The sequence below is a fragment of the Triticum dicoccoides genome, chromosome 2A (assembly GCF_002162155.2).
Source record: "Triticum dicoccoides isolate Atlit2015 ecotype Zavitan chromosome 2A, WEW_v2.0, whole genome shotgun sequence".
Lineage (NCBI taxonomy): Eukaryota > Viridiplantae > Streptophyta > Magnoliopsida > Poales > Poaceae > Triticum > Triticum dicoccoides.
Window position 1 is genome coordinate 364538966 of NC_041382.1, and position 14698 is coordinate 364553663.

General features: G+C 46.9%; 1 protein-coding gene across 1 annotated transcript in view; it reads right to left on the reverse strand.

Moving 5' to 3' along the window:
- Positions 1-1913: 1913 nt before the first annotated feature.
- Positions 1914-14698, reverse strand: part of LOC119357851 (bidirectional sugar transporter SWEET7a-like) — a 28655-nt gene continuing 15870 nt past the window's right edge. The window contains exons 4-5 of the mRNA XM_037624658.1: positions 14080-14199; positions 1914-2015 (exon numbers count right to left, since the gene is read on the reverse strand). Of these exons, the coding sequence (XP_037480555.1) occupies positions 1914-2015; positions 14080-14199 (222 nt within the window). The remainder of the gene's footprint in view (positions 2016-14079; positions 14200-14698) is intronic.

Sequence of the window (14698 nt, forward strand, 5' to 3'; positions counted from 1 at the left end):
ACTAGACACGACGATGCAACCGCAAATTCAACAAAGCAAAACCCTAAAAAGATTATGCAAAGGCTCAGATTGGTTCGGATATGATGAACTAACCCTAATTTTTTTGGCTTTTTCGTGGACTGTAGGTATGAAGAACAGACTCGATCTAAACTACGAAAAACTGTAAAATCTCACCGAGCAACCTGGAAATCTGATACCACTTGATAGAGGCAAAGGTGTCCCGTCTTTCGATGAGATGATGGATATCGCTTTGGTGGCAGTCGACTTTGACGATCCGACTACGAACGTGCGAGGACGTCGTGCCTTAGCAATCGCTAAACCAACTCCGAGAGGTTATTGACCACGCCGGAGCACGATCAACCTGACCACGAGGGTCTGTTTCCTGCGAGCAAACGAAGAACAAGCAAGAAACTGAGATTGCAATCTGGATATTGCGAATATAAGATGAAAGCTTTATTGATCAAGGTGGGGTTCTGTGACGCCTTTGTCTGGTCGTTGAACACAAACGAAGTACGCGAAGTTGCAGCTATGGCGAACTTTTAATCTAAACAAAACCCCAAGTCTAAACGATGCCCTAAGGGCTGTATATATGGAGGAAGAGGGGGGGAATTTCGTGGCCCTTGGTGGAGGGGTCCGAAATCAACCCTATCTCTTGTTTCCCCACACATACGTACTCTAAAAATAGCCTATACTTATGTATTTCGAAATTACATGGGCCTGGCCCAATAATAAGGTGACGCAGCACCTAAAATAGCCTCGGGACGAAATTTATGAAGTGGCATCTTGTATATTTCGTCCAAGGCTTCATGCACCCATTATGGTGGCTTCAAAGTCCTGAAATCATCACTTGTAACTCCGTTCTTGTTCCCCTTGCGCATGCCATCATCTCCATGCTTGTTCTTGCTCCAATGTTCATCCTTCTCCAAGCTAGGCCCTTCATTTGTAAGCAAAACAAATGTATCCAATTTAGGCAACATCATATTCTCATGAACATTAGAATCATTACCAAGAAACGAAAGTACCTGGTAATTTAGTTGGCGTGCACGAGCTCTAGTAATTGGTCCAGTATGTATAGCAGCAGGGGCTGTGGGTGTAACAATTGTATTGATGTCCTCATCACTTTACGGGAAGAACCTCAAGACCTCCTCACAGAGAAGACCGGCTACCTTTGTATCATCCCTAGTTGACCGTGGATCGTGTGATCTCTTATGTACTCGAGGATCAATCATATGTGTGACTATTTCTTGTTGGCTTAGTGTTCCTCTCGTGTTTTCCCTTGTGTTTCCCCTCGTATTTCCCCTTGTGTTCTTCGTGTTCATCACGGGATCTGATCCTTTCATGAAAGATCGGCCCCTAGGGTTCCTACCCTACATCACCATTCCTATTTCTAAATAACAAATATTACCGCAGCGCTAATAAAAGGGTTTGAAAGCTCTAGGTGGTACGATAAGCGGAATGAATCAAAAAAAGTGCATCATGAGGGTTGGGGATTTAGCATACGCTCTACTATCAATTATAGGTTCACCTATGCCCCAAGAAGGAGGTGCAGACGTGGAATTCAATATATTTAAGCAACTTTAGTATGCGGGCAGCAATGTTGTTTGGAATCCAAGAGAACTTTGAATCAGAGGAACGACCAACACAGCTGGCATGGCTTTGTTGAATCAGGATTTGATGATAGGAACTTTGTTGAAATAACTTCTTTACCTCCCGTAAAATCCTTTATGCCTGATTTTAGTACTAACAATAAATGGCTAAAAACATCCTATTTTTTATGGTAAAATATGGAAAATCATATGGGAAACGAATAAAGAATGGAAGTAGCCTAGCCTTTTCTTTCAGTCTCGGTCTCTAGATTCCCTTGTTCTTAGTGTAGCTAGCACTTGTTATTGCAGTCAAGGAGCCAGGAGCCTTCAATCACATTTGAGCTTTATGCTCTTCTCCTTCTTGGGGGTCGACCTGTAGTAGCAGGCGTACAGGACGAGGCCGAATAGCATAGCGAGGCCATTGGGGATCTGCAGTGCACTGTGACGCCCGGATAATTAAGCTACAGTAAACCTTTACTAATGATGCCACGTCACCTCGGTTACTGTTGATAAACTCGCATTAGTTCAAAACGATTCAAATTCAAATTTAAAATATAGGCAAACAACAAAAGTTTTCAAACTTTAAAACTAAAATGTTCAAGTTGTAGAAAATAAATCATAAATAATATTGATACAGAAACCACATTTTTGTAAAGTGTTTCGATGCACTAAGGTAATTAAAGCAGCAACAAAACATTTAATTTAATACCTTTTTCAAATTATAAAATATTAAACTATTTTATTTAGCTGTCCAAATTAATGTGGCAGTGTTGTATTCCTAAATACTAATTTAGGTGTTGAAATTAAATTTTACAAAAACTAAAATAAATTAATTATTAAAAGAAACAGAAAAGAAAATTATGAAAAGATAAAAAGAAAGCAAACAAAAATAACAAAAAGAAAGAACCAGCAGCCCCCGGCCCAACTAGGCCATGTCCCAGCCAGGCCGGCCCACCCCGGCGCCCTACTAGGCCACCCCGACCCCCCTGGTCAAACCCTAACCCCATCCCACTCCCCACGATCCCCACATCTCTCTCCCCTTCCCCGATCCAGATCGGGATCGGGGGAATGAACCTCCCCACGGCAACCCGACCCCGTCGACCATCCCGGCCGCCTCGACGCCGCGCGGAACCACCCCGCCTCCTCCCCGACGCGCTCCACCGCCTCGACGCTGCGCGGAACCGCCCCGCCTCCTCCCTAACGCGCTCCACCGACCTCGACGCCGCCACGAACCGTCGTCGCCGAGCGCCATTCGCCGGAGCTACTCCGTCGTCGCCGGAACGCCGTCCCCGTCCTCCTCCTCGACCCCCACTGCCCTGTGCCCTACGTTGCTCGGTGAGGCCCCCAGCCTCTTCTCTTTCCCTCGTCACCGAACGCACGCGCTCCGCCGAACCCCCGCGACCGAGCTCGCGCTCGCCCTACCCGAAGTTGCGCCCTCCTGCTGTAGCCCGCGCGCGCCTTCACCTCCCCCTGCCCCTGCTCGCCGGCCAACGTCGTCAACCGCGGCCCCGCACCAGCCTGCTCGTCGCCGTCGCCCGGTCCGGTTCCCACCTCCGGCCGCGTCCGGTGCCGCTTAGCCGCCTCCCGCTGCCGCTCCGGCCATCCCGAGCTGCTCTCTGGCCGCGTACTTGCGGCCCTGGCCATGCCCCCTATCGCCGGCCGGCGCCTTGCGCCCCTCCGTGGCCTCGCCGTGGCCACGAACCACCACCGCATCCTGCTCCGGCCGGCGCCCCATGGCCCCGTGCCCCAGCGGCCTCGTCCCGCCCTGCGGGCGAGTGCTCGCTCGGGTGCGCCCGCACCCGCTGGACCAAACCTGCCAAGGCCCCTGGGGCCTATGACAGATGGGCCCCACGCCCAAAACATTTTATTTATTTATTATTAAAAAAAGAGAATTTTAAAAAATATATAATAAATAAATAATTAATAATAAAATTAATTAATTAACTAATTAATTAACTAATTAATTAACTTATCTAATCTTGTTTAGTTTAACTAATTAAGATTAATTAACCTAATAAATAGTTACCCTAATTAACTACTGTTAATTAGCTAAACAATCCCTAATAGGTGGGACCTACCTATCAGGTTGACCCAGTCAACCTCTATTGACTACTGACATCACGCTGACATTATGCTGACATCAGCAATAACTGTTCTGGATAATGTTGGATTAAAATAATTAAATAAACCGTAGCTCAGATAAAAAAACTTTGTACATGAAAGTTGCTCAGAACGACGAGACAAATCCGGATACGCAGTCCGTTCGTCCGCCACGCACCCCTAACATATCAAACTCGCAACTTTCCCCCTCCGGCTCCTCTGCCCGAAAACATGAAACACCGGGGATATTTTCCCGGATGTTTCCCCCTTCACCGGTATCGCCTATCCCTACGTTAGGTCACCCCTAGCACAACATATTGCCGCGTCTTGCTTTGTGTTACATTTGATTGCTCCGTTATTTATTGTGTTCCCCCTCTGTTACTCCTTTCCGGTAGACTCCGAGACCGATGCTGATGCCCCTGTGGTCGACTACGTCACCGACGACCCCTCTCTCTTGCCAGAGCAACCAGGCAAGCCCCCCCTTTGATCACCAGATATCGCCTACTCTTCTCTATACTGCTTGCATTAGAGTAGTGTAGCATGTTACTGCTTTCCGTTAATCCTATTCTGATGCATAGCCTATCATTGCTGCTACAGTCATTGATACCTTACCCGCAATCCTAAATGCTTAGTATAGGATGCTAGTGTTCCATCAGTGGCCCTACACTCTTGTCCGTCTGCCATGCTATACTACTGGGCTGTGATCACTTCGGGAGGTGATCACGGGCATATACTATATACTTTACACTGTTACATTACCTGTGATACTGTTCGGAGTTGGGGGCTGAAGGGGCAGGTGGCTCCATCCCGGTAGAGGTGGGCCTGGGTTCCCGACGGCCCCCGACTGTTACTTGGTGGCGGAGCGACAGGGCAGGTTGAGACCACCTAGGAGACAGGTGGGCCTGGCCCTGTTCGGCGTTCGCGGATACTTAACACGCTTAACGAGATCTTGGTATTTGATCTGAGTTGGCTACGAGCCTATACGCACTAACCATCTACGCGGGAGTAGTTATGGGTATCCCGACGTCGTGGTATCAGCCGAAGCACTTCAGACGTCAGCGACGGAGCGGCGCGCGCCGAATTGGACTGGAACGCCACTAGGCTAGGTCTGCTTTCGGCCGCCCACGCAACATGCAGGTGTGCTCAGGGCGATGGGCCCAGACCCCTGCGTGCTTAGGTTTAGACCGGCGTGCTGGCCTCTCTGTTGTGCCTAGGTGGGGCTGCGACGTGTTGATCTTCCGAGGCCGGGCATGACCCAGGAAAGTGTGTCCGGCCAAATGGGATCAAGCGTGCTGGGTAAGTTGGTGCACCCCTGCAGGGAAGTTAATCTATTCGAATAGCCGTGATCTTCGGTAACAGGACGACTTGGAGTTGTACCTTGACCTTATGACAACTAGAACCGGATACTTAATAAAATACACCCTTCCAAGTTCCACAGACAACCCGGTGGTCGCTCTCTAACAGGGCGACGAGGAGAGGACCGCCGGGTAGGATTATGCTATGCGATGCTACTGGAGATGCTACTTGGAGATGCTACTTGGAGGACTTCAATCTACTCTCTTCTACATGCTGTAAGACGGAGGCTGCCAGAAGCGTAGTCTTCGACAGGATTAGCTATCCCCCTCTTATTCTGGCATTCTGCAGTTCAGTCCACTGATATGGCCCTTTACACATATACCCATGCATATGTAGTGTAGCTCCTTGCTTGCGAGTACTTTGGATGAGTACTCACGGTTGCTTTCTCCCCCCCTTTTCCTCCTTTCCTTTCTTTCTAGTTGTCGCAACCAGATGCTGGAGCCCAGGAGCCAGACGCCACCGTCGACGACGACTACTACACTGGAGGTGCCTACTACTACGTGCAGGCTGCTGACGACGACCAGGAGTAGTTTAGGAGGATCCCAGGCAGGAGGCCTGTGCCTCTTTCGATCTGTATCCCAGTTTGTCCTAGCCTTCTTAAGGCAAACTTGTTTAACTTATGTCTGTACTCAGATATGGTTGCTTCCGCTGACTCGTCTATGATCGAGCACTTGTATTCGAGCCCTCGAGGCCCCTGGCTTGTATTATGATGCTTGTAAGACTTATTTATGTTTTTAGAGTTGTGTTGTGATATCTTTCCGTGAGTCCCTGATCTTGATCGTACACGTTTGCGTGCATGATTAGTGTACGATTGAATCGGGGGCGTCACAAGTTGGTATCAGAGCCGACTGCCTGTAGGAATCCCCCTTTCCAACTCCTTGGCCAAAGTTGAGTCTAGTCGATGAAAATTGTTTTACTAACTTGGATGTGCGGCCCATGGGCCCACGTCGCCAAATGGGTGGTATTAGGATCTTTTACTCCTCGATCTTTACTCCGGGATTCTGAAATCTCTTTTATTCGGGTTAAACGTTTTTTTTTACTAAAATCGAACTCTAGGTTCTCGATAATACTTTCTCCCGGAGAGCCCCTTCAGTCCAGATGATTACTTTGTGCATCGAAGGATTCCGAAGATACCTTCCGATATTCTCCCGAGACCTTGTGCCTGTTGCTTTTGCAATTCCCTACCACTGCAATATCCCTAAGGATAAATACTTACACCCGTCATTCTTACTTTATACCCAGTCGATCTTGTTATTACAAGATACCTCGAAATTCTCTCTAATGTTCCGACAATACTTTGTGCCTACTGCCTTGCAGTTCCTTGCCACTTGAATACCCCTAAGAATAATTTCTCACACTTTCCGAGTATCCGCTCATCCCCAGTTGTTTAGATGTTTCACAAAAGTCTTTGAAATACTATTCAATCCTCCGAAAATCCTTAGCAGCTTTATTGCTCTGCAAATACTTGTCTACTTGCATTATGGATGCTTCCCATATATCTAGCAATATTCACTAGTATCTTTTGACACCGTCATTTTGATCCTATTGATTCAACATGTGTGCGAATGCACACAATCATCTATCTACCCTTCTAAATTATCTTTCTGGCTCAGACATCATTTTTGAACATGAGCTGGTTCTTGACCAAACTATTGGACGTCAATTGTGACTCTGGTCTATCCAACTTATCCATCCTTGATCAGAGCGACAACTTCTGATCCTTTGTTTTGGAAATCGTAATTCCTTTGTTATCTAAGCATCGAATTATTCAAATGTTCTATAATATGATGCCCGTGCATTCTTCTTCCTCTGGTTGAGTATCGATACTCACATCAGATCTTTATGGACCGCTATATCCTTGGTTGGATTATTATACGATGGTGTCCTTCATATTGAATAACCTTGTGAGCCTTTACATGGGTATATAATGCCTTTGGTAAATTGTATCACCTGCTTTTGAACAATGCTCTACTTTCGAGCTTGTATTATTTACTCCGAAGTTTGTGGTATATGTTCCTAAGATGCCCTGATGGGTTGAACCTATGCCTTCCCTAATCTGTGTGAACCCGAAAGATTTCACGGGTCAAACTTATCTGGTATTGCACCAGGTAAAACTTTCAACAACTAATGTCATTTTCGAAATACGAGAGGTGAATGAAGGTTATGCATTGGAGAAGTGGGAGTCGACCTTGAACTTTGTGTTCATGCCCATGGACCTGTTGTACCTCTTCTCATCGAAGCTTCTTTTAAAATTAATTATTCCCTTGATATAAGTTCATCTTATATCTGAGGTATGGCCTTTTACAATCGTGGTTCCGACCATGTTCTCCTTTAAATACCATTTTCGATGCAAGTGTAAGCACTTGTCTTCTGTGGATCAATACCCCGGTACAACCTCTACTTTGATCTGTCGTCGAGTATTACCCCATGGTATCTCGAGATTATCTTGGAACTGCATAACTTCCTATGAGTTCTTCATCAAGTACTACATACTCACTGATTACAATTTTCATGGGCTCTGAGTTATTAAACACTCAAAGACACCGATAACTGAACCGAGTCCGCATTACGATTCAACAACTCTTACTAATATTCTTTACTTACGAGTTTGTACCCGATCATGTCATTCCTAGCCTGATCGGCCATATCATTACCATGCTAAATTTTAACTGTGCTACCTGGTCCTTAATCCCAGAGCACAACTTTTGGCAATGAGCTAAGCTTACATCGATCTTCCTCGTCATATCAGTTCGCCTTGAACAACAATCTTGATTTCAAGTTTGTGTCGTACCTATGGTTCCAATAACCTCTTGCTTCATCATTCTTTTGACTTGATGTGATCGCGGATCGATTACATCTTCGTGGAATCTCTCGACAAATGTGTCATGATCACCATCTGCATTCTGATGCTCTTCCAGGATATCAATTGAATTAATGATGAGAAATACCATCCTTGCCCTTGATGATTTGTGTTGTCATCGACCTCTTTATTGCGTTCCCTCCAACAAAAACTTGTTTGTGTTCCGTGTTATACCTCGAGTTCCTTGCTACCTAGCATTTGTTCTTCTTTACCATGGAGTATTACCATCTTTTATGTCAAGAAGGTCGTGAGGATTACTCCACCTCTTAAGAATTCTTGGTATGGTGATACTTCTCACCCTCACCATTCTTTCTTGGTACCCGTGTTGTTTCTAACCGGAATACCGACAATTGAACTATGAGGTGTGAATTCAAAACTTCTAGCAACCCTATTGCTTTGAAGTAATGGTCGAGTTTCATTCTAATTCTTTTGTTCGTCAAGTCACCACTCTAACATTGATCGTGCAACCCAACCCATATTCGGGTGCACCTTTCAACCAATGTTTAATTGAGTATGTTTCCTCGAGCATACATCATTATACCATTTGGTCTGACAAATGTTATCTCCTTGTTCACATAATTGTGGAAATCCATCTTGTCGGGAATCTCGATGGATTATCGCCGAGCCCATCAACCACCTCCTCCTCTCCTTGGGTTAATGATGAACTATTGTTTCAGGAACCCACTCCCATAGTTCATTTCCTGAGAATCCTGAAATGTCATTTCGTCTATTTGTGTTGCGCCTTTTATTCTCGGACATCCTAAGTCTGAGGTATCATTACACCAATCGGATCTGAATCTCGGTCAGATATGATGGTTGGGACAACTTTCCAAGAGTTATGTTGTTGGCCCTTTGATGACCCGATAAGGTGATGTCATGCCTAGCACACCTGACCGGAGGACCTATTGTTATAATTTTCCTTTTAGCAATGCTATCCATTCTTCCATGAGGAAATTGTAAGACTTATTCTACAAGCTGTTCCTGATGGATCCTTCGAGTATCCAAAGTCTGATCTTCACCTGATGACCATGTCAATGCTATCTCAAAAGCTTGTTTGTGATACTCCGATTTCCAACAAGAACATTTGGAGCCCAAGGCTAAAAGTTTCCTGCTCAATTATCCAAACACCGTTGTATGGGTAGTGTCATGAAAATTCTCTCCCCTACCTAAAGAGTTTTCTACATTATATCCTGTCATGGATATCATGCTCTGCTTGTCCTTGGGAAGGATATACCCCTGAAATATGTGATTAAACACATTTTCCTTGTCTTTGTTTTGTGTAATTTGATAACCATATTTCCTTTCCATTGTTTGGTTTAACCTTTCTTGTGATCTATATAATCTAAGCAGTAATAATTCACTGCGTAGGTAAACACCTCGGTGTACAACTCTGACAGTGAGACCCTGTTTCTATTGTTGATGACATTTCAGTAACCGCCGATGGATGAGAACTTTGCCTCTTGGCTCGCCTCGTTCAACGAGCAGGAAAATAGTTCTCTTCGTCCCTCGCCCTTGGTACCGACATTGTTGCCAACATAACTGATAGCCTACCCTCTGACATGTCTTGCTATCATGACCGTACAAGATGTCCACGCCCTTCTTACTTTAACCCACATGGTGGGCCCATAACCCACAGTTCCACAGGATCAAAACCTGACTCTTCGGTAAACCCCCTGTTGCCAAGGTTGTTCCTCGCGCGTGGCCTCGTAAGTAATTTACGAGCCACCTTCCGAGAGATCACCAGTGCTGCTATCAGACGCAATACTTATTCCCATTGCTCTGAACCCCTTTCACACTTTGTTTCAGGCAACAAACGATTGCCTATGCGCTTGAAACTTCTATTTTGCACCTTCTTACTTTGCTCACGATATTTTCTTAAGTTTCAATTCGAGAGTTGCTATCCGCCACCCTCCCCGATGTTATCGACCAGATAGTCGACCTTGCAGAGGTCTGTTCTCCCGGAATGCCCACTCTTTATTCTTTCGTAAGTACGATGGAGTTCCTGAAGAAAGGACGCCGACTTCATCATGATGACCTAAAGCAGAGAAATGAAGACATCAATATATTGGACCGGCCTTTTAGAGAAGAGCAACCAAGACCGAGAAGACTCGTTAGAATTTCGTAACCAGATCTTTCCCCTTACTCCACCTCTTAAAATCTCGGGACGAGATTTCTTGTAGTGGAGGAGAATTGTGACGCCCGGATAATTAAGCTACAGTTAACCTTTACTAATGATGCCACGTCACCTCGGTTACTGTTGATAAACTCGCGTTAGTTCAAAACGATTCGAATTCAAATTTAAAATATAGGCAAACAACAAAAGTTTTCAAACTTTAAAACTAAAATGTTCAAGTTGTAGAAAATAAATCATAAATAATATTGATACAGAAACCACATTTTTGTAAAGTGTTTAGATGCACTAAGGTAATTAAAGCAGCAACAAAACATTTAATTTAATACCTTTTTCAAATTATAAAATATTAAACTATTTTATTTAGCTGTCCAAATTAATGTGGCAGTGTTGTATTCCTAAATACTAATTTAGGTGTTGAAATTAAATTTTACAAAAACTAAAATAAATTAATTATTAAAAGAAACAGAAAAGAAAATTATGAAAAGATAAAAAGAAAGCAAACAAAAATAACAAAAAGAAAGAACCAGCAGCCCCCGGCCCAACTAGGCCATGTCCCAGCCAGGCCGGCCCACCCCGGCGCCCTACTAGGCCACCCCGACCCCCCCTGGTCAAACCCTAACCCCATCCCACTCCCCACGATCCCCACATCTCTCTCCCCTTCCCCGATCCAGATCGGGATCGGGGGAATGAACCTCCCCACGGCAACCCGACCCCGTCGACCATCCCGGCCGCCTCGACGCCGCGCGGAACCACCCCGCCTCCTCCCCGACGCGCTCCACCGCCTCGACGCCGCGCGGAACCGCCCCGCCTCCTCCCCAACGCGCTCCACCGACCTCGACGCCGCCACGAACCGTCGTCGCCGAGCGCCATTCGCCGGAGCTACTCCGTCGTCGCCGGAACGACGTCCCCGTCCTCCTCCTCGACCCCCACTGCCTTGTGCCCTACGTTGCTCGGTGAGGCCCCCAGCCTCTTCTCTTTCCCTCGTCACCGAACGCACGCGCTCCGCCGAACCCCCGCGACCGAGCTCGCGCTCGCCCTACCCGAAGTTGCGCCCTCCTGTTGTAGCCCGCGCGCGCCTTCACCTCCCCCTGCCCCTGCTCACCGGCCAACGTCATCAACCGCGGCCCCGCACCAGCCTGCTCGTCGCCGTCGCCCTGTCCGGTTCCCACCTCCGGCCGCGTCCGGTGCCGCTTAGCCGCCTCCCGCTGCCGCTCCGGCCATCCCGAGCTGCTCTCTGGCCGCGTACTTGCGGCCCTGGCCATGCCCCCTGTCGCCGGCCGGCGCCTTGCGCCCCTCCGTGGCCTCGTCGTGGCCACGAACCACCACCGCATCCTGCTCCGGCCGGCGCCCCATGGCCCCGTGCCCCGGCGGCCTTGTCCCGCCCTGCGGGCGAGTGCTCGCTCGGGTGCGCCCGCACCCGCTGGACCAAACCTGCCAAGGCCCCTGGGGCCTATGACAGATGGGCCCCACGCCCAAAACATTTTATTTATTTATTATTAAAAAAAGAGAATTTAAAGAAATATATAATAAATAAATAATTAATAATAAAATTAATTAATTAATTAATTAATTAATTAACTAATTAATTAACTTATCTAATCTTGTTTAGTTTAACTAATTAAGATTAATTAACCTAATAAATAGTTACCCTAATTAACTACTGTTAATTAGCTAAACAATCCCTAACAGGTGGGACCCACCTATCAGGTTGACCCAGTCAACCTCTATTGACTGCTGACATCACGCAGACATTATGCTGACATCAGCAATAACTGTTCTGGATAATGTTGGATTAAAATAATTAAATAAATGCTAAAAATGATTTTAATCTTTTAAAATTAATATAAAATAAACCGTAGCTCAGATAAAAAAACTTTGTACATGAAAGTTGCTCAGAACGACGAGACAAATCCGGATACGAAGTCCGTTCGTCCGCCACGCACCCCTAACATATCAAACTCGCAACTTTCCCCCTCCGGCTCCTCTGCCCGAAAACATGAAACACCGGGGATATTTTCCCGGATGTTTCCCCCTTCACCGGTATCGCCCATCCCTACGTTAGGTCACCCCTAGCACAACATATTGCCGCGTCTTGCTTTGTGTTACATTTGATTGCTCCGTTATTTATTGTGTTCCCCCTCCGTTACTCCTTTCCGGTAGACTCCGAGACCGATGCTGATGCCCCTGTGGTCGACTACGTCACCGACGACCCCTCTCTCTTGCCAGAGCAACCAGGCAAGCCCCCCCTTTGATCACCAGATATCGCCTACTCTTCTCTATACTGCTTGCATTAGAGTAGTGTAGCATGTTACTGCTTTCCGTTAATCCTATTCTGATGCATAGCCTATCATTGCTGCTACAGTCATTGATACCTTACCCGCAATCCTAAATGCTTAGTATAGGATGCTGGTGTTCCATCAGTGGCCCTACACTCTTGTCCGTCTGCCATGCTATACTACTGGGCTGTGATCACTTCGGGAGGTGATCACGGGCATATACTATATACTTTACACTGTTACATTACCTGTGATACTGTTCGGAGTTGGGGGCTGAAGGGGCAGGTGGCTCCATCCCGGTAGAGGTGGGCCTGGGTTCCCGACGGCCCCTGACTGTTACTTGGTGGCGGAGCGACAGGGCAGGTTGAGACCACCTAGGAGACAGGTGGGCCTGGCCCTGTTCGGCGTTCGCGGATACTTAACACGCTTAACGAGATCTTGGTATTTGATCTGAGTTGGCTACGAGCCTATACGCACTAACCATCTACGCGGGAGTAGTTATGGGTATCCCGACGTCGTGGTATCAGCCGAAGCACTTCAGACGTCAGCGACGGGGCAGCGCGCGCCGAATTGGACTGGAACGCCACTAGGCTAGGTCTGCTTTCGGCCGCCCACGCAACGTGCAGGTGTGCTCAGGGCGATGGGCCCAGACCCCTGCACGCTTAGGTTTAGACCGGCGTGCTGGCCTCTCTGTTGTGCCTAGGTGGGGCTGCGACGTGTTGATCTTCCGAGGCCGGGCATGACCCAGGAAAGTGTGTCCGGCCAAATGGGATCAAGCGTGCTGGGTAAGTTGGTGCACCCCTGCAGGGAAGTTAATCTATTCGAATAGCCGTGATCTTCGGTAACAGGACGACTTGGAGTTGTACCTTGACCTTATGACAACTAGAACCGGATACTTAATAAAATACACCCTTCCAAGTTCCACAGACAACCCGGTGGTCGCTCTCTAACAGGGCGACGAGGAGAGGACCGCCGGGTAGGATTATGCTATGCGATGCTACTGGAGATGCTACTTGGAGATGCTACTTGGAGGACTTCAATCTACTCTCTTCTACATGCTGTAAGACGGAGGCTGCCAGAAGCGTAGTCTTCGACAGGATTAGCTATCCCCCTCTTATTCTGGCATTCTGCAGTTCAGTCCACTGATATGGCCCTTTACACATATACCCATGCATATGTAGTGTAGCTCCTTGCTTGCGAATACTTTGGATGAGTACTCACGGTTGCTTTCTCCCCCCTTTTCCTCCTTTCCTTTCTTTCTGGTTGTCGCAACCAGATGCTGGAGCCCAGGAGCCAGACGCCACCGTCGACGACGACTACTACACTGGAGGTGCCTACTACTACGTGCAGGCTGCTGACGACGACCAGGAGTAGTTTAGGAGGATCCCAGGCAGGAGGCCTGCGCCTCTTTCGATCTGTATCCCAGTTTGTGCTAGCCTTCTTAAGGCAAACTTGTTTAACTTATGTCTGTACTCAGATATGGTTGCTTCCGCTGACTCGTCTATGATCGAGCACTTGTATTCGAGCCCTCGAGGCCCCTGGCTTGTATTATGATGCTTGTAAGACTTATTTATGTTTTTAGAGTTGTGTTGTGATATCTTCCCGTGAGTCCCTGATCTTGATCGTACACGTTTGCGTGCATGATTAGTGTACGATTGAATCGGGGGCGTCACATGCACAAACGAAGGTAAGAGCCTGCACGGTTAGAGAGACGCTCTCAAGTTATATAAAATTTGGTTGGAACATGAAGATGGAGATATTACTGACCGTGACGTAGAGGTCGAATTTGATGAGAGCGTAGGATGTCCAGCGGACGCTGTTGAGGAAGCTCACCAGCGATAGGAAGAAGGGCATGTACTCGACGCTCTTGGTCTTGATCACTTTACCCTGCACGCAACCCACAATACACATAAATTCCTCCCAGCAAAAATATATATTCATTAATTCCAAGCATAGGATGCAACAGCTCGAGCTTTCCATATATATATATATATATTTAAATAGGTACTTAACAAGATTGATTCTATGTTCTATGTAAAATGTAAATAAATTCAGCAGGTAATATTGGTGAACTCTACACCTGGACCACATGACCGACGAGAAGAAACCGACATACAGGATCCCTTTTCCGTTTCAACGTGATCATCTCATAGAGTTGGCAAGGGAAGATCACAAAAAGCACAGACTGGTATAGGGACGCATGTACTATCTCTATCCAAGAACACATGATTCAAAATCTGGCACACCTAAAACTTGCATCCCCTAGGTGAACACATATGTTTATGATGAAGCTGAACATGGCAGATTTCATTAGATGAAATATTCCTCCCGTTCCAGACCCGTCACTAAACAGCCAACGAGTTTGGTGAGAACAGCAGAATAAGTT